A 24,000-nucleotide genomic window follows, 5' to 3' on the forward strand; every position below is an offset into this window, starting at 1 on the left:
AGAAAAGTTATCTTCGGATGCGTTCTGAATTTACACCTCATCAATCTTTATTCTTGCTTGTACTTTTATTTTGTGTGATTAAGGGATTATTGAAATTATTTTAGTTCTTCGACGAGTTTTAAGTTATCATTGTCAATTTAATGTCAACAATAAGTCCATAGTCAAGTTCAAATTGCAAAAACCTTTTTCACACTAGCGTGCAATAAACACTTTTGCGTGCAGATTTCTAATGACAAAGAATGTCTACCAGAGCTAAGGAGGTGAAAAAAAAAATGAATATAGTGGTATAACTTTACATTAAAAATGTATAAACTTAAACTAATATGAATTTTACCTAACTTATATTATAGTTTATTTATTTGTGGCAAATGTTATAATCAGCAGTACAAGTCTTGAATTGAGACTACATTTCTTTTGCGAAGGATATAAGTAAAACAAATTGATTTATTATAGTATTTTATTGATAATATACATATTATTACGTAGATATCTATTTATAACTTTGTACCAATCTCTACATACGTAATGGACGGAAAATAATAAGAGAATAATTTACCTAAATACCCCAAAATACTAACAAATTAACACCTAATTATTTACAAAGACGTAGTTTTTAAATTTAATAAAACCATTTTTTTTTACCTCTCGAAAAGTATAATTGGTTTTAGAAATTAGAACTTATTGTATCTAAAATATCACTGTTTTATTGTCTAGTTAAATGTTTGAAGATGATTCTTATATCTCCAATCCGGGTCGCATGTCATTATTTCCAAGAATTTACAGCTATCAAAACTAAAAATAACAATTGACCAAATTGTCTTGCTCTATTTATTACACATAACCAATCGAGCGTTGTATTGTTTTCACTCGCTATAGATTTTAAGTTGTACATCCCTCGATAGAACGCCATTATGAGCTTCAAATCATTTGTCAACAAATTAGATCAGCTCTTTGCCTCAATAATTCTAATCGCAGCTCGTGCTCCCTAGCAGCCATTCGCAAAGCCGCGATACTAGAGCTTCTAACATCGTCCATTGCCGACTGTGGCGGCAAAGATTCACTTCCAGGCGATATTGGCGGGGAAATGGATGGCGAACGAGTCGATCTGGTCGCTTCACGGATCCCTGCTCTATTAGCTTCTATTGGAGATCGAGTTTCAGGTGACAATCTCAGTTGTTCTGGTGATAATCGCTCAGGTGACAGGCGTGGCGGTTCGGGAGCGGTCAAGTTGGCGAACAAAGAGTGGAAGTGAGCAGGAGAAGTGGCGTAGAGCGGGGCACCAAAGAGTTGCGGACGAGATAACGGTGATAGGTATTGACTGCCGAATAGAGGTGCGCTCGCGTACCTGTTAAAAAACAAAAAGAAATGCTGATACAGAGTTTATCGAGTTCGTAGGTTTTCGCTTTAGATTTTTATACATTTGGAAATGAACTATTTTTTCCGATCTGAATATCTGGCCGACTTTCAGACAGACAAACGATCCCCTGATGATAATTGAAGAAATAGTCGTGTGCATACTTAATACTAGACCAACTATTTCCATAACACAAAGCACTTGTGTTATGGAAATGGGAAACAATGACGGTACCATAAACACCCAAATTCGCGAGAATATAGAAAGTTAGTTTTCTACATTGACTCAGCCGGGCGTCGAACCCGGGACTTCAGAGGTGGCGATACAATGAAAACCGGTATGCAAGCCACTCAAGCACGGAAGCCGTCAAGTTATTGGAAATCTAAAATCTAAATCGCGTATATATTTGTTTTTGCAAACAAACCAACGATTCGGGCCCTTTACATGTCCCATGGTCTTGGCTGGTTTTTTCTTTTACTTTTTTATCACGTAGGCTGCCTATAATATTGACAATTGCTATATTGAATACATGATGACTTATATTTTGTATTGATGAACCAACCTGCTTTGGCATATCTGGAGAATTATGCCTATATCGTGGCAAGAAAGCCGTAAAAAGCCTTGGTATTTAATGAATTACTAAGTAAAGTTTTTGGTAGCAGTAGAGCTCCTTGTAAAAGAGTTGGTCTAGGGAAATTCTGCCACCTTAGCTATTTCTGCCGCCAAGAAGTAATGTGAGCATTATTGCGTTCCGGTTTTGAAGGGTAAAGGTGCTGGTAATTACAGGCACATGGGACTTAATAACTTATATCGAGTGACGGCCGCAGTAGCAGTGCTTCTATATATCTTTGGGATTTAAAGCTCTGGGACTGCTATGAACAGGCATGTCGTTTTGTATAATAAAAAAAATCCTTCGACTTACCTAAAACTGGCGAGGCTGTCAAAAGGCTTTCTCAAACCAAATCCAAGTTGACTCAAAGGATGTGGCGGGGCGGTGAGCGGTGCGGCCATGGGTAGTGGTTGGCCTGCTCCTAAATACCCGCTATAAGGATGTGCTTGTGGCCCCACCTTTTCCTGTTTGCGCCACTTCGCACGCCGGTTTTGGAACCATACCTTTAAAAAATATTATTAAATTGGATTTTTTGTAAGAATATTAATGTGGCTTATTAAGATAGTAGTAAAAATATTATAAATGACGTTGAAACTATATAAACAAAAAAAATTGTTTATTTTCCCTAGGGCAACTTCACGTGTCATTTTTTTATTATTTTTATAATTAATTTTAATAAACGAGATAAGTATCTACTGAACTAACAACATGATACCTAATTACCGTCTAATAATAGGTAACTGTCCTTCTCCATACAAGGTACGTTCTAATGAATTGTAAATCAGCAATTTTGCTATTGAATGTAATTGAATAAAAATTACAAGAACGCGTACGTGTTGCGTATGAACAACTAATGCAGTCCTTTTAGGGAAAAACCGGTTTCAATATGGGAACGTTGCACAAAAAAATATTAATTTACAAAGGGCTTTAAGGTTGATTGATATGTAACTTAATCGTGCGACACGACGCCTATTTTGTTAAAAATGTAAGTTTATTACGAAACTAATTTATCATTTAGTATATACCTTAACGACGGCCGTACTTTGCTGGCTATTACATAATATTACGTATATACCATGTAATACGATTTTTGTTTCTGTGTTATCAATATAATTTTTTGTTTGGTTCTGTCATAAAAATATCAATGAACTTTATTTCACTACAAAAACTTTGTTTTTGTGGTCAGGATAACGAAAAGTTGAAAACAAATAAATTGTTGTTGAACAGTTGTACAAATTTTCGGGTTTCTTTTTATTTAAAGACAAAAAGGGAACATCATATTTCGAATCAATATATAACATTATGTTATATACATAACAACTTGTACTAATGTGTAGTTTTGCGAGATTATGTAAATACCCACCATGTATGTAGCTTTTTTTTACATAATATTAAGAGACGGGACGGACTAGTCGTGCGCCTGATGGTAAGCTACACGCCTGTCCATGACACTTGCAGTGCCACTCAGAGCTTTAAATCGCCAAGGTCTGAGGGTCACTGCCACTGCGCAGACGTAAATTAACAAGTCCCATATGTCTGTAATTTCCCCAGCACTCTTACCCTTCAAAACCAGAACACAGTAACGCTGACATTACTGCTTGGTTGCAGAAATAGATAAGTTGGCAGTACTTCCCTGGACAAACTCTTTCACAAGGAGTTCTACTAGCGATGTAAATATAACTATGACAGCCATAAAAACAAAGTTTCAGTGGTCTAGCTACTCTTTCTTGCTGCTCAAATAAACAGAAATCAATACTGTCAAAACAGTATCGGAACCTTTTTAAGAATTTGTTTCATAATCCAATCGATATGACAAACAAATGTAAAACTTAATCGGATTTCTTTTAGTAGATACTTGATTGATCTGGCTCAATCAACGTAGTGCATTAGGTATGGCTTTTAAGGTTGAAAATAATTATTGCAATAGTTATTTACTTAACCTACCTCTCTATGCCTATAAAGATGACTACCAATAAAATGCAAAAATAAAAAATAACACCCACCTACAACATTTTTCTATAATATTATGCTACCAAAAGTTATGTTACACGATGGCTGTGTTAGTGTATAATTCTATATGAGTATTGAAATTGCAAACACTATAATTTCTCTCAGTAAGTGTCAACAAAGCCCGACATTGTAATTACGCCCGCATATTTAAGCGATAATTTTAATACGACAAAAAGAAACTCGACAATTGTCAACAATGTCATATATTTGAGTTTCACCGCAACTGGGACTTTATTTGTACAGCCAATTTAAAATGATCTGTGACAAAATAATCTTCACAAGCAACTGTTAGTCAATGTCTATAGTAATTTTCTTTTTTATCAACTGACAAAAAGAGTAAGTTAATAGATCGAAACTTTAAAAATATACTATACAGGTTTAGCTTAGATAGTAATCGAGACATAATACCTAAGCAAGGCGATTGATTATACTCAGGGTTATTAATAAAAGACAAAAACCTCGCGGGACTATATTTGTAACATAATAAACAACACATTTTATTCTTTGGTGTTTTACGAAACTTAATAAATTTACCAAAAAGAAACTTTTAAGTTTTTGTTGTACTGTCACTTTGCACCGAGTGCTGACATTCATAAAAATAATTTTTGGGATGTGTACTTTCTTTCGCTACCACACCGAGTTATCACCATTTAAAGTGATCTATTTAGATATTTTTATTTTTGTGCGAAACTAATATCTGATGAATTATTAAAACTCAATAATGAAACAAAAATTTTTGTTTATGATGTTAGTTAATCCGATGTTGTTAGTATATTACAACTAACCCGTAGCTGTAGAGCTTGTGAAAGTTGAAAGGTAAGGGTGCTGGTGAAATTACAGGCACAAGAGACTTGTCAACTTGTATCTCAAATTGACGGACGCGGTGGCAGTGGCCCTCAGATCTTTAATTTAAAGCTCTAAGTGGCACTGCAACTGTTATGAACAAGCATGTAGCTTACTTCAGGCGCACGACTTGTTCGTCCCGTGACTAGATATTATAAAAAAACCCTGTATAAACTCTTTGTTTACTGAATTCATATGTCCTGCATAACTTATAAACCAATATCGCTGTGGCGTTTACAGCAAGAGCGACTTTTCAAAAAGTCGCAGATCACAATACATCGGTAGTACTATAATAAAAACGTCGCAGAGTTGCGTACGCGGTGATTAAGCGATCATTAAGGCGTCGTTAGACCAATACGGGAACCGCGTGGTTTCTCCGTGTGACTCTATATGGCACTACACCGTGGAAACTTTATGAAGTCGCTATGAAAAATTACCATTTCCTTATGTGAATTTTCTCATATCCATAAATACTTTTAAAGCTCTTTGTACTGCCGCCAAAGCTATTCCTTTATATTGTATTACATTGTATTACAGTGTTCCTATTCTGAAGGGTTGAGGGTCCTTGTGAAACTACAGGCACACGGGAATCGACAATTTTCTCTACTGTGTGCCTATATCGATTTCTATTATACTAAACACTTTTTAACCAACTTCAAAAAAGGAGGAGGTTTTCAATTTGACTGTATATTTTTCTATGTATGTTACGCGATAAGTCCTTTTTGTTTTTTTTTTTCGAATTTGTGAACCGATTTTGATGATTTTTGTTGGAAGGAGAATACGTCAATATTTAAATTTGAAGGAAATATTCCAAGCGTGTAAGCGTGGCAAACTAGGAGATGAATCCGGATTCGCTTACTTTCCGGTAACTGATTTCATAAAACTTGACAAATAGACAGATATCACGAGCTTTTGAGGTCGGTTTTTTAGGAGGTACTCTATGCTGAGATTATTGAGATAAAGAGTTTGCACAATTAAATTTAATTTACATGACAGCTATTTTGTTGTTATAATTTTCAATAGTCTTCAGTTCGTTTAGAAATTGTCAAGAATTGCTCATATACGTACAAAAACATTCCCACCCAATGTGATAGTCTTTGCAGATGACTGAATTACTTAAAACGCTCTAAGTTCTGTTTAATATTACCATAAAATGGCCAACATCTTGTTGTTATGTAACATAGGCTTTTTTAATTAGTTAACACCAATAACCTAAAGGTGATTTATATTTGCCTACAACTAAGACGTGTCAGGTAATCTTATGGAGATAAAGAATTGTGAAAAAAAGACTAAGGGAATTTTTTAAACAGTCCGGTATTTATTATGGTCCATTTGCGACCAGAGAGAAATGTCAACTTTACGATTCCAAGAGTTTTCATAACTGCAGTACACATTTTATTGGCTGTACAAGTCGTTACTTAAACTTTCTAGAGCATTTATTTATTGCTACATTATTGTAATAATTTACGAGACGCGCTGTGGACGATTTTATAAATGCGTAATTGGAGATAGTAATTAAATTTTTATACTCATGTACCAATTGAAGAAGACCTTTAAAATAATGCGAGCGGAAAATTTATGTGTTTCGTAATGTATAAATAGTGTCAGTCAATATTATAATTTATGATTTCTATAAATAAAACCTATTAAATCGATGAGCCTCTTATGAAAATCAAGTGTCCGGTCTAATCTTTAATTTCTATAATAGAATTAAAAATGAACGCAAACAAAATATCTATTATTAAAACGGAATGTGTAAACATTCCGTCTCCAGCCGTGCGGTGTGTGGCGGGAGGAAGGCGTCCAGTTGCGCGTCTGCGGGGGGCCTAAAGTGCGACTTTTTGTCGCTGTAAGCCCTGTTTATGTCTCCGTTTAAATACCTATATTGCCTCATATGGCGAGTGTGTTTTGTGATTATTGAGAGGTAAAATTGGCATTGCTTATGGATTGTAAAGAAACGTGGCATTGTTATGAATACTTACTTGTATTCTAGCTTCTGTTAGGCCAATTTTTAGAGCAAGTTCTTCTCTGTAACAAAGGAGAAACATTCAATTCATTGAAAAACAACACGTTCAACAACAATCAAACAATCGTTTTTCTAACAAACGTTAGAAAAACGATTAGGATAAATTCAGTTAGACAGTAGCGGCTCCATGTTTTTTTTTTTCATTTATTTTCCAACACAAAATTGTATACATTTATCGTTCTTAAGTGTAACCTACCTACTGCAATCCCTTTAACGGGTTTATACGTAAGTGGCTACACTCATCGAACAACACCATAGCGCGTTATTTTTGAAAATCTAAAATAAACAATAAACTAAATTAAGAGAAATAATGTTTAACAAGAGAAATTGTAACTATTACTACTAATCGTAAGTCATATACATGTATATGACTTACGACTTATTTTGTCAAATATACTTAGAATGTGTGAGCAGCCTTGGTGTAGTTTGTTTATTTTCATAGATATATGGACAAAACGGTCTTGATTATTCTTAATAGGTACTCCAATATATAAACTTACCTCGTAAAAACATCCGGATAATGCGTCCTTCCAAAAGCTTTTTCCAGCTCATCCAACTGGTAACTTGTGAAAGTAGTCCTATACCGCCTCTGCTTCCGGCGTGGTAGATCTTCGTCGTCCATTCCGCTGCCGGAGCCGGGGCGTTCAGGATCGTGGGGAGGCAGGTCTGGGGTCGTGGAAGAACCAGGTTCAGAGACGCCCATTGTTGGCAATATCCTGTGTAGGAAATGTTTTTTTTATTGATTTCGTTTTGTCAACATCTCACAACCATTTCATATGTAAAAAATAGGTAAGGTGGCAGTACTTCCCTGGAAAAACTCTTTCACAAGGAGGTTTACTGCTTTTGTTACTAAAACGAATCTAAGAAGAGAAAGTGTAATAAAGTAATCATAAAAATAAGTACGTTTTGTTTTATATATTTAGTGCTTGCTTTGTAATTTTTTTTTATTTTATGAAATTATATATTATATTCCCTAACATATGAACATTAATTTAATAAAGGAAATTACAAGAAATATATGTTGTGATGGACAAAAAAACGTTAAAAACCGATAGATTCCTGACGGACGCTGTAATTTGAACGTTAATGCAATAATGAGGGCCCTCGCGTCATACGCAATTAACCATGTATCGGGTTTCCCATCTAAATTACAATATGCAAACATCCGCAAAGATGCGGTACAAGGGATAAGATATATGCTTGTTGTATTCCCATTGTGTATAATGGGAAATATATATATGTGAAGGTTAGTGAGCGGGCAAGTTGGTAAGGAAGAATTGATGGATCTATCTTTATTAATTGGTATATACACGGACGGGACCCCTAAGAGGAATACATGCTGGAAAATAAGGCTAAAAAAATGTTGCTGTGGATGAATAAAAAAAACAAACAAGATAAAATATAAATGACTCTAAATAATATGGTGGAATTACAGGCGCATGTGACTTGTTAACTTATATCTTTGCGATTTAAAATAAAGCTCTGAGTGGCTCTGCAACTACTACGGACAGGCCTGTAGCTTAACATCATGTGCACGATTTGTTCGTATGACAAAAATGTATATATAATAACAGTTATTGTAAACTATCTACCTAAGTACTTAACGATAACAATTAATTAATAATTTACCTCTTTATTACCAAAATAAATCTACCAGTTAGTTTATCTAGAGACCTACCATACCATACCTTTTGCATGACTTATACCAATCATTGTCGGAATTATGTTGAAAAAATATTTTATTACTAAGCACGTTGTATTTAATATTATGTTTATATTAAGGAGGTTATAACATGTGATATATATTAAAATTTATTTTAATAATATAATTTATAATAGTCTACAAAAGAAAAACGGGGCGAACCTATCGACTTAGCAATCTATCTACGTTACTTGGAAATATTTTTTTTTTCTTCGAGAACAAAAAATGCTTTCGCCAATGTCACGGCTCGATACACTTGGCTTGCGAACTTACGCACTGTAATAAAAAATATTCATAATATCCTTAATTACTACCCGTGTTATTGGATTTTCAAATTTCTTCTAATAACCTATTGTTTAGAACACAATAAGTCGTAAAAATATTATTTAGTCGTAATTCGTTTTACGATTCACATAACGTTGTACAAACGTAACGCTTATACGTGGTGTTATTAAACGTCTCCTTTCTAGACCCGGCTCTTCCCTAGGGAAAGTTTTCTAGCAGTCTTTCGTCCTACCTCAATGCGGGATTTGACAATTTTAGTAGGAGTAGAGCTCTTTGTGAATGAGTTGGTCCAGGCAAGAACTGCCACCTTATCTATTACTGCCGACAAGCAGCAGATGAGGATTAATGCGTGCCGATTTTGAAGGGTCAAGGGTGCTGGTGAATTTACAGGCATATGAAATTTGTCAACTTATGTCTCAGGGTGACAGACGCAGTGCCCGTCAGATCTTTGCAAACTCTGAGTGTCACTACAACTGTTACTGTCGTTTACTACCGGGCGCACGACTTGTTAGTCCCGTTACTTGGTATTTAATTTTTTTTTTTTTTTTAATTAAAAATGGACGAACTCTTGACCACTACCTAGCCCTAGAGCAAAGATGAGGTCTACGTTGGTACGAGCTCGCCCAGGAGATGCCTATTCAATCGCACCTTGAAAATATTCGGGTTGTATGTACTCGGAAAAATAGACGCAGGCAGGGAATTCCAGTTAATAATACAATATTTTCTTAAATCTTCTTCTTTGAGCTTCCACTGCATCGCGTACCATTCCTTTCGTACCACCATTCCTTACCAATTCTTTAATCATATACCAGATCGCTTTAAGCCTCTTCCATTAATCGGTTTTAAAAAAGAATTGTGTAAGGGATTTTAGATCATTTGTTCTACTCAGTTGACGATTTTATGAAATAAAAAGACTAATTGCATCATTTCTTTACAATTATTTATTTATCTAATCTTTACAGCATATCCTGTATCAATTAATTTAATTTAATAATGCATTATTTAGTTGTTTATTATTATTTTGCGTGAATTTTACCATCAATAATTTTAACACCATTTATAATTTACCCTACCCTATTCAAAGCGAATACACGAATTTGAATTTGAATTCAATTCAATATGTTTATTTGCATTCCACAATGGTATACATAGTATTTTATAGACCCTCTCGGGCGCAACAAAGTAGAAGTGAAGAGTGTAAGTGGGCTGTTTTCGTATTTACCTTTTTAACCGACTTCAAAAAAAGGAGGAGGTTCTCAATTCGACTGTATGTTTTTTTTGTATGTATGTTACGCAATAACTCCGGTATTTGTGAACCGATTTTCATGATTATTTTTTTATTGGAAAGAGGGTACGTCCCATAGTGGTCCCATTTCATTTTGAAGAAAATCATCCACCTCTAAGGGTGATTGATTACGCATGAACATTCATTTTTATAAATAGCGCCTAAATTTTACTTAAGGAGCAATTATTTTAATGGTTGATTTTGCTATTCTCCAATTCAAGGCGTTTTTCTCTCAATATACTTTGAGTAGTGAGAACCGATTTTTATTATCTCCTGTATCAAGTCCTGTATAGTGGCGAACTAGGGGATATTTGAATAAAACTTGGCAAATAGATGTAATCCTATGTACTTTTGAGGTTGGTTTTTTAGTACTCTGTACTGAGTTTATTTTTATTAAAAGGTTCTGTTCAGGAATTCATTAATATCAAAATAACATTTATTTATTAGCAAGTCGGATCTTTGTATCTGGTTTTTAACGACTTTCTAGCCGTAGGGCCTTCTACGAGAAATCTATGAATATGATACAAGAAAATACGAAATCTTTTAGGTTAAAAAAAAAATGCTATCCTTGGTTTCAATTTTCAGTACATCAGGCAGTTTATTATAAATTTTTATGGACATGATGTATGGGCTAGAGGAATGAAGGGTTAATCTAGATACAGGAAGCATTAATCTATTTTTTAGCGCATTAAATGTTTTATAAATTCCTGTACGTCTGATACACCCTGGGCAACAACCGGTGTGTAACTTACGCCGATTGGTAAATAATTTTACCGCGATGGCAAACATTATAATATAAGCCATGGATACAAATACTCTGACTTCTGACTTGAAGACTTCTGACTCTGCGAGATTTCACTTACTATGTAAGAAAATTTAATTTCTAAACTTGCCTTGGAACTCAATTTACTTTAAATAATCAGGATGGTCTAATATTGGAAGTAAGTCTATTGAATATGACGATATTTTACTGCTATGGTATTATATTTTTTGTGAAATTACTCCACAAGTTTGTTATAATTATTAATACAAAGATCGAGCACTAAGAAAAATTCCTTCGATCCTGTTGACATCGAATTCCCTTCAGCATATCGTGGCTGACGCTCTCTCAACTGAGCTACGGAACGAATCAGCAGATCTTACGAATTTCTGAGTCCTAGTTGCAGATCTTTGTTTTTAAATGACTTCTTTTTTTGGTATGTATGTTACGCGATAACTACGGGTTGATGATTTTTGTTGTAAAGAGGGTGCCTCGGGAGTGGTCTCATTTAAATTTGAGAAAACGTTCTACCTGTAAGGATGGCAAACTAGAGGATGTTGATGCGTACTTTCTGGTAACCGATTAAATAAAACTTGGCAAATATATGTAATTCCACGAAATTTTGAAGTCTGTTTTTTTAGTGCTTTGTGCTGAGATTCTTAATTTTAACGCCTTTTTGCCGTTGCGCCATCTGTGAGAAATCTATGAAAGTTTTTCTTCACTCAGCCATGTATCCACTCCATGGTCTAATATTTTTGTTATTTTAAATGTTTTCATATAACAGAACTATCAAGTCGAGCTACCGATCCGTTGTCTACCGGAAAGTTTTTTTCCAAAATTGCATAATTTCACAGCAAAAGAAAGATTTCGTTTTCGTAATAAAAATCACTCAAGTGTAAATCTATTCGTAGATAGTCTTATAACATTGTAAGAAAGCTATTATGATACTTTTCTGCGTTAATACGTGGGTAAGTAAGAATTTATAACTCTGATGTGTAAAGTACACCACATCATGACTACTTTGTTGGTTATTTGATTAATTGTTCACAATTTACAATTCAACGATCCTTCACGTACAGCCTACAGCACATCAAGCTTTTATTCGAATATCGCCTCCAGTGCAACGGAGGCAATATGCGAACATCCGATTCGAGCATCCGTCAATGTGTAGCTTGCTGTGCTGACGTTTATACATATATGGAATTAAATCTACTAAACACCTAATTTTAAACACATTGTCCTATGTACATTATGCAAAAATGATATATTAGACGAATCGCGTTTCGGAACATGCCACTATTTTTTTTTATTCAAAAGAAAAACCTTATCTTCGGATGTGTTCTGAATTTATACTTCATCAATTTTTATTCTTATAATTTTGTGTAATTATTGAAATATAAATAATAATAACAAATAAACAAGGTTATCGTTCTCGATTTAATGTCAACAATAATAAGAATAAAATATACCAACGGATTTATATAACGTAAATAATAATGTAATGTAAAAAGTTTTTTTTTTCATCGAAAGAAAAAGTTGGATGCACCATAGTCCATCGTCAAGTTCGAATTTCAAAAACCTTTCCCACGTTACCGTGGAAAAAACGCCTTTGCGCGCAGAAAGAAAGCTTTTCCTAAGCTAGTGAGGTGAAAAATATTTTTTTTATATAATCGAAAGAGCGTGTGCCTTCATTTGGAAACAGAATATGCTATAATTAAAAATCTACGTATAATATCTACGTACGTACAATATAATTCACGTACTTATTAGTTTATACAAGCAAGTTCCAAATAAACTTAATTAAGAAACAGATTAGACTGCCATTACAAAACTTCATAAACAAACAATAACACCGATCGATAACCACTCGATTGGCCAAGTAGTAATTAGCAATGGTTAATTATTATGGAAGTGCCAATTAAGCGAGGACTTAATTGCGTTTCAGTCAATGATATGGTTCATTTGACGATTGTAGGCACTTTGTTATGCAAACTTTTGTAAGGTAGTTTAATATAAGACTTATGTGTAATCTCTTTGCTTGTAATAAAAGTAAAATACATGGGATTTTCGAAAACAAGTAGCACTCTTTTTGCAAAACTTTTGTTTAAAACAGTGTTCTACAGGTAGCGGAATTGGGGCATATCACTTTGATATTATTTTTATTTTTATTTTCATTGAGATGTTATTGTCTGTTGTTTTTTTATAAAACGGTATAATCAAATTGATAATAATTGACATTTATTGTAAGTGAAGGGGATTAATTGAAAGTGGGCTTTAGTTCTTTCCCGTTCTGAGGGATTTACCCATAAAAACTAATAATAGTAATTTTAAAAAATCATATTCTAAATATATAATAAAGCCACATGTAATTAATAGTCTTATCACATGAAAATCATTAAATTAATACGAATTACATGAAACAAAGTTTACATTATGTGAAATTGTATGACTCTCCTATACATTTTTTAAAATACCTGATGGTATTAGGTAATTTAGCCCGGCAAAGTGATTTGCCGGACTAGATTACGTAATACCATCACAAACAATAACTTTTGTTCCTTGGCTTTTGACAAAACATGATACGTTTACCAAAAATAAACCAATATAATAAAAATCGATTAATTTTCAAAAATAAACTTTTTGTTTTTATGTACTATCTGACACTTTTTAGATCAGTCTGTGTTTAATAGTAAGTTTGTAAGTTCAAACGTGTAAGCGTCCTCTCCAACGACTCCTGCGTTTTGCACAGAGTTATCATCGTTTAGAGCGATCTATTTAAAATAAATACTTTCCTTTTTGTATGGAAGTGAAATCTGACGAATTATCAAAAGTCATGGAACAAAAATTGTTGTTTGTGATAATTATTAATGTAAAGATCGAACACTCAGAAAAAATTCCTTCGATCCGGCCGGATTCGAACCGACGTCTTCTAGCATACCGTGCCAGACGTTATACCAACTTTACAAAAAAGGCAATATAAACAAAAAAAAAATACCGATTAATTTCGTTCGTAGAATCTTTAAAACTTTCTTCTAAAAAGTTGTCATTTTGGAAATGTAGCCTTATTTACGACAGAGATACATATACTGGTGGTATCACCGTCTCTTTGAAACTGTGATTGGCGAGCAAAGCACGTTAGTATATAGATGACGGTGGCGACAATTGAGATTGCGGTGGCACGTAAAAAAAATTAGCACAAGCGTTTTTAATTCAAATTGTTTCGATTTCTCTCAGTGACGGACTTGTATGTTTTTTTTATATACAGCATGAGCAAAACTAAATGCGGAAGCACAATGATTCCCAGTCTTTTCCCAAAAATATACTTTCCACACTTTATGGCCAAACAACAACTGAGTAATGTAGAAACCTTCTATCCTTTCATTTCAGTAAACCCAAATATTTTTGTTTATTGTTAAGAGGAACATGCTTTATTTTGAGTCAAATGTTTTTAGTTCTAGAAAGAAAGATAAAGTACTATAAGAATTTTAAAATACCCTAAACTTGTCTTTGTTTATCAGCTTTACATGCTTTAACAATCATTACGCTAAATTCAATTCTTACGATGTATTTGCCGAAAACGTGCTAACGTTTCTCTTCCTCTAAAAATAGGATAAGAACATTAATAATTTCGTACACTTCGTGCATCGAGTATGTAACCAGAAATAAAGGCGAAATGTCATTTAATTTGTTTGAAAACTATTCTGTCATATTATTACCGTGCCAACTGCGCTCCGATTGGCTAGCCCGAGTTCAAAACAATTGACGGGTGTCGTTAATGGGTGTCGTCAACTGTTTCACTTCAAATCGACCAGCAAACAAAAACAAAAAAATCGACGAGAAGCAAAATTACATATTTAATATTTAATTACCGATGAAATGTGATTCCGTTTGTTTTGTACTTAGATGTTTTGCTGTTTTTCCCACACCACCGAATAGAACAGCACGGCATTGTTAGAGACATTATCTTTATTACAATAAATACAGAATATTTTTTGGATATAATATACGGAGACGTACACACAGGTCAGTACTTGGTCTGTCTATATTTCAGTGCAAACGAGAGTTGATATTTATAAGAGCTGTATCGCTAATGTGTTACCAGGAATATATGGCCTTTATTTCGTCTCTATTTCTGGTTATATGCTCGATGACTTCGTGTTTTCAATATTTCACAGCTTTCAAATTAGTTTGTTACATCACTTTAAAATCGTTTAAACTAATTTGTTTGTCAGCTTCTCTCTCCGGCCTATATTGTAAAATAACCAGACTTTCTAACATGTACGAATCAATGTAATTCCATTCTACCGCTTAGAAACAAAACAATAAAATTTTACAAATCATTAGATTCTGGTATTCGTGGCGGTATGGCGTAGCGTGACGCCACCTGCGCGCGCATCTGCCACGGCACAAGCGCACGCGCAGCCAAACGCGAACTACGTCATGCTCTGTACTATGACCGCAAAGTAGATTCCATTGTTAACTTGGGTCGCAGTACTATATTAAGTCATGTACATCCCTTGGCAAGCTTGGTGTGCATTCTAAGAGCGGTTACACACGGCTTCTTTTAACAGCTATGCAAACGCGATACAGTCGCTATTCGTCTACCTTTATGCACACGTGCGATTTTAAGTAACGATACAAGCGTGGGACGGCATCGATACAAACGCGCGATTGCATGGCTACACTTGGGATTAACATGCGAATGCATCGATGCCATCGCGTGTTTGTTTCGATGAAGTCGCTCATTTGCTTCGATGCAATCATCTATAAATCGCAAGTGTAGTTTGCATCGCTGGTAAATGTCGCCGTGTCTAACCACTCTAAAGAGGAGAATTAGACCTTGAAAGGGTTTCGTGGACTTCATCGTCTTCTTAGCGTAGCTCGGCTATCATTATAGCTACTTCGATCCGTGAAGTTGCGGCTCGTTGAACCACACAAGGTGAACAAGATTTTAGAGCCATGTGGTTTTGGACTTTTCCTTGCAGAATGAGTTGCAGTAGAGAGTATTTTTAATCCAAGTGGTATGCCCGAAGTAATGTAGTTTCCTCCTTTTTAGAAGTTTCCCGTTTTCAGAAACTCCAAATCTTTGTGCATCCGTGAACTTTATATGAGTTCCCAAAAAAAAAACATTATGTTCAATGATTTCTACGTACATTTGTCTGTAGAGCAAATAACTTGTGCAGTGCTAAAATGTTGCAATTTCCAACAATTTCCACATTTCTAGTAATTGTTTACTTTTCATTCCCACGGACAATAGGCTGAGTATATATTAATAAACATGAGTAAGAAATGCATTATGTAATTTAACACGCATTGCAATCGCTAGTAAATGCAATAACAATAACAAATTATACGGCTATAAATGACTGAATTATTATTTTAATTATATATTTTCTCAGCTTTACTTCTGGACTTCGATACGTTTTTGTCATAATTGGCGAAAAGTTAAAGTTAAATCTGAGGATTGAAGCCGTGCTGTCGACCATATATATATTTCGAGGAAGAAAGGTTGTAAAAACCAATCTGTTACATTTTCAAATTCTCTCGGTCTGTTTCATCTGTTTTCTTGCCCAAAAAGTTAATTTTTACGTTAACGTATTTTTTTTATGGTACCAAGTGACGGGTCGAGCAAGTCATGCGCCTGGTAGTAAGCGACACGCCTATCCATAGCAGTTGTAATGCCACTCAAAGCTTTTAAATCGCAAAATTTTGAGGGGCTCTACCACTGCGCCCGTCACCCGGGGACATAAGTTGACAAGTCCCATGTGCCTGTATTTTCACGTAATGCTCACATTACTGCATGGCGGCAGAAATAGATAAAGGTGGCAGTACTTTCCTGAACGAACTTTTTCACAAGGAAGCTCTACTGCTCTACTGCTCTACTGCTACTAACATAAAAACTAAGAAAATTTATAAAAATAAAAAGGGTATGAACGTTTATAAATATATGTTTAGCACATGTCTTGTAAATTTTGTAGTTTGGCTTTTATGCCTTTTTCCCCCCGAAGTATCGTTGGATATTTAATAGTGGTAATTGTAGCATGTAAACAGCACACTTTAAAAAAAAACAAGTGATATAATTCATTTTGCATGTTACTGTTATATGATACCACCTGTCCAAACGACCATAATGGCGTCACGTGAAATTCATAGCTCCTTAAACAAATAAAAAATCAAATTTACCAACCGATTCGTCTTTGCTAAACGGAGAAAAAATATTGAGTAAATTAAATAAAGCAATCAAGATGTAGACTTTAACGGTCCGGTGGTTGCGAATATTGGAATCTTAGCGATTGTTACCCACTAATGGAGTCCGTCGAGCGAATAATCGGCACATAGTTCGCTTTTTACCATTCAGAATAGCGGTATCGAGTTCATTTGCCTCGTTAACTATTAGTCATTTGGTCAATAATTATTTAAAAATCGAAAATGTCGCTGGTTCTATTCCTGTCGCCAATTCACTGTATACGTGAAAATGTGATTGAATTGGTAAAATACAACTACTACACATAAAATGCACATACATCTTTAAACTGATTTATATTGATAAACACGCGTAATGGTACCCAAGTAACTGATTTCATAATAAAATTGTTTAGAACTGAATCAGGGTAAACGCCCCACGAGTGGCCTTAATCCTCCTTACAGCCACCTCCGGCCTCACAACCGATTTCTGATCACACTGATTTAAACACAACTGGTTTCTGATCACTGTGTCTGCAGACTTGTGGTCAATCTGATTTCTGGTTATTGTAAATACATCCGATAGCTGTGGCCGTAACCTGGCAGTATATCACACGCAATGTGTGATAAAGCTATGTTGCCATTATTAATTTTTTTGTTATAGCGAATACTGAATCAGTAAGATACCGCACCAGAATCATTCGTTCTTTTGTTTATTTGGTAATAAACTATTGTTATACATTTTGAAGAACTCTTGATGATATGGAATTGCGTAGCTATCTTAGTTGTTCGCCGCGAAAACGACAAACAACTTTTTTTGTAGTTTTAGTTTTTACGTTATTATTTAACATTATATTAGTTATTATTTACGTATTTCTAATTACTCTTATGTATTGAACTGAATTAAAAATGCTCTCCTCACCTTTTTCCAATATATTTTATATACCTATTTGTTAGTTTTTATTCTTTTTATCTCGTTTGTCGCGGTTAATTTTTAGGTTGATAAAATAACTCTGCGGAACTGTCAACATGTTTTAAAATTAGCTGTGACCTTGCGGTCATATTTGGCACTGCAATATTCTTTTGCAGCCATTGGCCGAGGCGCTTGCGATGCGAAAAAAATGTGACGTCACGGTGCTCGCTACGTTAGATATTGTGATAAATTTTTAAATGGCTATTTTATCACTCGAATTTGGCAGCTAACTGTAGATAAATGAGCTTTATCGCGGCGGCATGCTACGGGGGCTGATCACTATGTCCCGAGTGATCAGCCCGAGTTGTGTTAAGCGATTAGAATTAATTCTCAATTCGCGACAAGTCCAGTCCAGAAATTCGTTAGATTTGCTGACTCGGTATGTTATCATTTGGTTAAGGGTGGCCTCAGTGGCAACAGAAACTGGTTCGAGTTCAATCATATCCAAGGGAGTTTTTTGTTTATTGGATATTTGTATCAATTAAAACGACAGACTATAGTGGAGTAATTTCAGAAAAAAATATATAACAATTGTAATATTAAGTATATGTGATATTCAATCACGATATTTGACTAGCATGATATTCAATTATTAATATCAACTGTCTCCGTGGCCGAACGGTTACCATGCTGGGCTGCCACGCAGAGGACCCGGGTTCGATTTCCGGATCGGGAGTAATTTGTATGTTCTACATTTATTTTTCTCGTGAGTGTGGGTGTAATTTGTGGTTGTCTATGTGTATAAACACACACCACCCGCGATACTGGATTTTCTTAATGCGAAGCTATGTGTGTGTGCGTTATTATCAAGGTTGAGAGCGTCAACCACGGTATGGTTAAGGCGCTGGTTCGATTTTCCTTTGTGTTCAATCTCTGTGTACAACGAATATAACAATTACTTAATAAAAGTTCCTTTTAATTTGAAAACCATTCCATGTTCATCATAATTGGAAATGTGTGAATATGGAATGTGAATAATAAAGCATTTATTAATTATTCAATTACATCAAGACATGGAACGGTTACGATGTAGTGTTTCAATTAATTCTCGAGCAATAAATACTAGGAAACATCGTAATAATTTAATACGCTATTGGATAACACGGGTCGTTATTGCGGCGGGTAAAAAGTTATAATGCAAGCCTTAAGGTCGTAAAAGAGTATTCTTTTGGAATAGATAATATTATGTATTATGGTTACGTAGGTACGTGTCCTCGGAACGCACGCTATTACACCCCAGGCACTTTTCTATTTAGAAAAATAAATAATTGATTAACGATCTCACTTCATCATCGTCGTTTAATTAAGTTTTTGATACTGCAATTATTTTATGTAAAAGGCGAAATTCTGTTTGTACGTAGATTGTAAGTATTAAAGTTGTTAATATTAAATACTGTTTCTGATACCCTACATTTCGCACCCTTTATGTAATAAAGCCACATCTGCAAAATAACAACATTTCTGGAAAGCGGTTGAAAGATTCTAGGAATAAAAATAGTCGATATCTTTTTTATGCTTAAATAGGAGTCATAAAACGTCACATAGACATAATTTGTTTAATAATAATAATAGTTTTTTATTCAAGACAACATAGATCCACTTGTTAGTTTTACAGAAACCTTTGGTACTATGTTAGTTTACAGTTCAATATTATGTAATGAAATAAATGAAAATGAAATAAATACAATAAAAAATAAAATAAAAAATAGAAATTGAAATATTATATAAAAAAAATTAAGTTGAAATAAAATGAACATTAAAATAAAAATAAAAGAAAATAAGATTTTCATAGATGGCGCTATGACTAAAAAGTCGTTGAAAAACCAAATATAAAGACACGACATTGCACATTTAATTTCCATTTTGAGTGGGTTGCCATACTAACACGCTAACAAAATGCTCAACTCAACTTAAGTATGTGCTCTACTATTTTACACGTGAACAGTAATGAAGTTTGTATTATTTTTAATTCATCGAGGGTCACAAATTATTTTTGTTTTCTTGGAAGCGACACATTGTCGGAACTGCGGTTTTTTTTAAACTTACAAAGTTTTATTACAATAGATACTAGTACAACTTACTTAATAAAATACACTACCTGTGCTATTTTTAGAGGTTTTCGTTTATGCTTTACATAAAAATCAATAGAACCCCATTTTTAACACGCTCTGAATTGGAAAAGTAGCTTTACCATTTAATATGATAAATCCGTGATAAAACTAATAAAGCATTAGTGTCTAGTAGATAAAGCAACGGATCAGAATTTTAATAGGATTTGGAGTGGGCCGGCGCCTCCAGGGATTAGCGTCTTTGTTCGCGCCATTACTCGCGCTTCTGTTTTTTAGTCTATTCCCGTATGTTATATTCAAGCCCCGTGGTATTATAACAGATTTGCTGGAGGTTGAAGTGGTGTTTTGCAATCTACCTTAGTAATGCCTCTGTAAGGTACTTAAATTGTCGATTGCATGTTAATTATAAAAGTAATATCAGTAAAGTTTCATGATTTATTTACAATAATTTCTGTACAAAACAAATCAATTAATTAAATAATTTATATTACAAAATGTACCGATGTTGAAAAATCACCAGAGTCGAATAGAATTACAAGCATTGCAAAGAGAAATTTGAAAAATTTATCATTCTTACACTAGCGTCACAGAACATTTATGAAAATAAATTATGTTAAGAAGAATGGTATTTTTTTTTATGAAAAATAGTGATAGACATAACAGTTAACACGAGGAATTAAAATAAATAGGCCGTTCTTGGCAATCGTCTTCACAAAGTCACAAATTAATTTATGGCGCAGTGTTAGACACTTCTATAATAAGATTCCGGTTGAAATTAAAAATTAGCATTTACGAGGTTTAAAAGCTATAGTGAAACAAAAAACATTATACTAAAGTGTCTATTTACAAAGAGCAAACATAGAGTATCTTACTCATTCTTCTTAGAGGAATTTGCCTTAGGAATTAGTAGTAGGGTTCAATGTAGTAGTAACCAATGTGACGATTTTAAGTGTAATTTGCTCAATTATGAAATAGAGATATTATATAACTTTTTTTTTTAAATAACGCACACACTCAACATAGCCCCGCACTAGGGAAACCCTGGGTCGCGGGTGCCATGGACACACACATAGACAACCACAAATTACACCCAAACGAGAGAAATAATTGTAGGCCACACAACTATTTCTCCCGACCCGGGAATCGAACCTGGACTTCTGCGTGGCATGGTAACCGTTCGGCCACGGAGGCAGTAACTATGAGTTCGCAAAGAAGAATTCTTAACATTATCGTGGCTATACAATTAAAGTTTAAACAATTGCATATATTTAGTAGCAGAAGAGCTCCTTGTGAAAGAGTTCGTCCAGGGAAGGTCACCTTCCCTTTTTCTACCGCCAATCAGTAATGTAAACATTACTACGTTCCGGTTTGGAAGGGTAAGGGTGTTGTTGAAATTACGGACTTGTCAACTTGCCATTCAGAGCTTTAAGTCGCAAAATGTAATTTCACCAGACATATTCCCTGAATGCTAATCATCATGTCCTATCAATTTCCATCAGGTGAGATGGAAGTCAAATGCGCTTATAATATCATTAAAAAGTCCGTGGCTACTATGTGAGCCAGTGCTAGCAGATAGTTACTCTAATTCCTTACCATCAATGATGTTGAATCGTAATGAGCAATCATACTTCTGCTGTCCCGATTTGTTAAAATAACGTGAACTATGGCAAGAAAATGATAAAATGATTAAAATAAAAGAAAGACCGAAGGGTTGGTGGATTTGCAACAACTAATTTACGCGACTTAGATCCAAAAAAATACTTTCATTCTCAACTAATTCAGCAGTTTGTAGGAAATGTCCCCATCGGGGTATATCCGTTTGCCAAGTTATCGATTCTCAGAATTTTGGGATTAGGCGTTTTTGTCCATTAAGCTAAGTCTCGTGTTAATGGTCCTCGGATTATTCGTATCGTACAGATAAGCTGAGTGTTTGTCTGTCTGCCTGACTCATAAAGTGACTGATGTCGCTACTGCTACCTGTCATCCCTTCATTGGTGATGAAAAATGGTTATATAAAGACGTAAAATATGTTGGTTATTGTCGACGATTTCGATGGTGTATATTTAATCAAAGTGAAATAATTTTCATTTCATAGGGAAGAAAATTACAGTTGAGATCTTCATACTGATTAAGCTCTACTTCTCATTCGTAACGCAGATTCCCTTGAGAAGAATGAGCAAGAAACTCTAGTGCTCGCTCTTTGTGAATAAACACTTTAGTATGATGTTTTTGTTTCATTATAGTTTTTAAACCTCGTCAATGAAAATTTTCATTATCAACCGGAATCTTATTATAGAAGCTTATTATTATACTGCCCTAACGTGAATTTGTGACTTTGTGAAGACGGCTGCCAAGAAAGGTCAATTTATTTTCATTCCTCGTATTAATGTTATGTCTATCACTATTTTTCATAAAAAAATGCCATTCTTTTTAACACAAATGACATTTATGAAATGTAAATACTGTGACGGTAGTTTAATAATGTTCAATTCTTGAAATTTCTCTCTCAAAGACAGGAATACTTGTAATTCTATTCGACTCTGGTGATTTTTCAATAACAGTACATTTGGTAGAAATTATTCTATACAAATTATTTAATTTATTGATTTGTGTTGCATAGATATTATTGTAAAAATTCATTAAAACTTTGGTTGCTCTTTGTAAATATATATTTAAATACATTTATCATTACAATATTTAGTTGAAACATCTTAGATCGAGACTACCTGCAAGAGCTAAACGGGTCACTGCCATGGATTCTTGTCATCCAAGTACGCAGAAGCTGTATAATACCTTTAGTATAAAGTTTTTGTTTTTCTATAGTTTTAAACCTCGTAAATGGCAAATATCACCCAAAATCTTATTATATTGACCCTTAAATGAATTTGAGACTTTATGAAGAATTTTTATTCCTCGTATTATGTTATATCTGTTACTATTTTTCTAAAAAAAATAAATATATTTTTCTAAAAAAAATAAATATATTTTTCTAACATATATAACATTTTCATTAATTCAATTTTATAATTTTCAATTTTATAATTTTATATTTAATGTTGTAATTCGTGGTTTATTTTTGAATTTTAATTGTATAATTTTTTTGTTTTTCATTTTTTTATAATGATCTTATTTTATTGTAATTTTAGCATTTGAATAGCATCATACTAACCTTATTCCTAAGTTCTTTACTAACAAAGTATGGATAACTGTTGTTGGTCCGAAATAAAGTATTATTATTATTTATATTATTATTAATGTACTGTGGCGTTAGTGCAGAAATGTTAATCTCTTTAAATTTATTTCTCAGACACTCAGCGGCCCAGACTGTAAAGTTGTAGTAATATAATAATAATAGTTAGCCTATATACAAGGGTATTTGTAAAATACTAACAACCTCACACAACTATATTATGTCAAACGACTACTTTTATTTTATGCTTTTAATAATTCATTCATTCATCACTTTCGTAAAAAATAAACATATTTAAATAGATTGCTCTAAATGGCAATAAACCCCGTAACAATACCAAATACAGTGCCTCTACTACGAATTTACTGTGAAAGTTGTTGCTAGCGACCGCGTAAATTAATAATAATAATAAACAATAGTGGCTGGTGCCTACTTTTAAGCATAGCCTGTGTAGGAGGCACCGCTCTTCATTCGCTACACGTATTAAATTATATAATTCAACTAATCATCATCATCAAAACACATTTCTCATTACATCGTTCAAGATTACAAAAATATTAAAATTATCGTGTGTGTGTGTGTGTGTGTGTGTGTGTGAGAGAGAGAGAGATAGTGTGCGTGCGTGCATGTTTGTGTGTGTGTGTGTGTGTGTTTGTGTGTGTGCGTGTGTGTGTGTGTGTGTGTGTGTGTGTGTGTGTGTGTGTGTGTGT

General features: G+C 34.1%; 1 protein-coding gene across 1 annotated transcript in view; it reads right to left on the reverse strand.

Annotated features, from left to right (window-relative positions):
• Nucleotides 1–626: 626 nt before the first annotated feature.
• Nucleotides 627–24,000, reverse strand: part of LOC113234905 (homeobox protein aristaless-like) — a 33,620-nt gene continuing 10,246 nt past the window's right edge. The window contains exons 2-5 of the mRNA XM_026470428.1: nucleotides 7,344–7,559; nucleotides 6,800–6,845; nucleotides 2,277–2,467; nucleotides 627–1,345 (exon numbers count right to left, since the gene is read on the reverse strand). Coding sequence (XP_026326213.1) covers nucleotides 931–1,345; nucleotides 2,277–2,467; nucleotides 6,800–6,845; nucleotides 7,344–7,546 — 855 coding nt within the window. The 5' untranslated portion in view covers nucleotides 7,547–7,559 and the 3' untranslated portion in view covers nucleotides 627–930. The remainder of the gene's footprint in view (nucleotides 1,346–2,276; nucleotides 2,468–6,799; nucleotides 6,846–7,343; nucleotides 7,560–24,000) is intronic.

This window comes from Hyposmocoma kahamanoa, unplaced genomic scaffold, assembly GCF_003589595.1.
Source record: "Hyposmocoma kahamanoa isolate Upper Pololo Valley unplaced genomic scaffold, ASM358959v1 102, whole genome shotgun sequence".
Lineage (NCBI taxonomy): Eukaryota > Metazoa > Arthropoda > Insecta > Lepidoptera > Cosmopterigidae > Hyposmocoma > Hyposmocoma kahamanoa.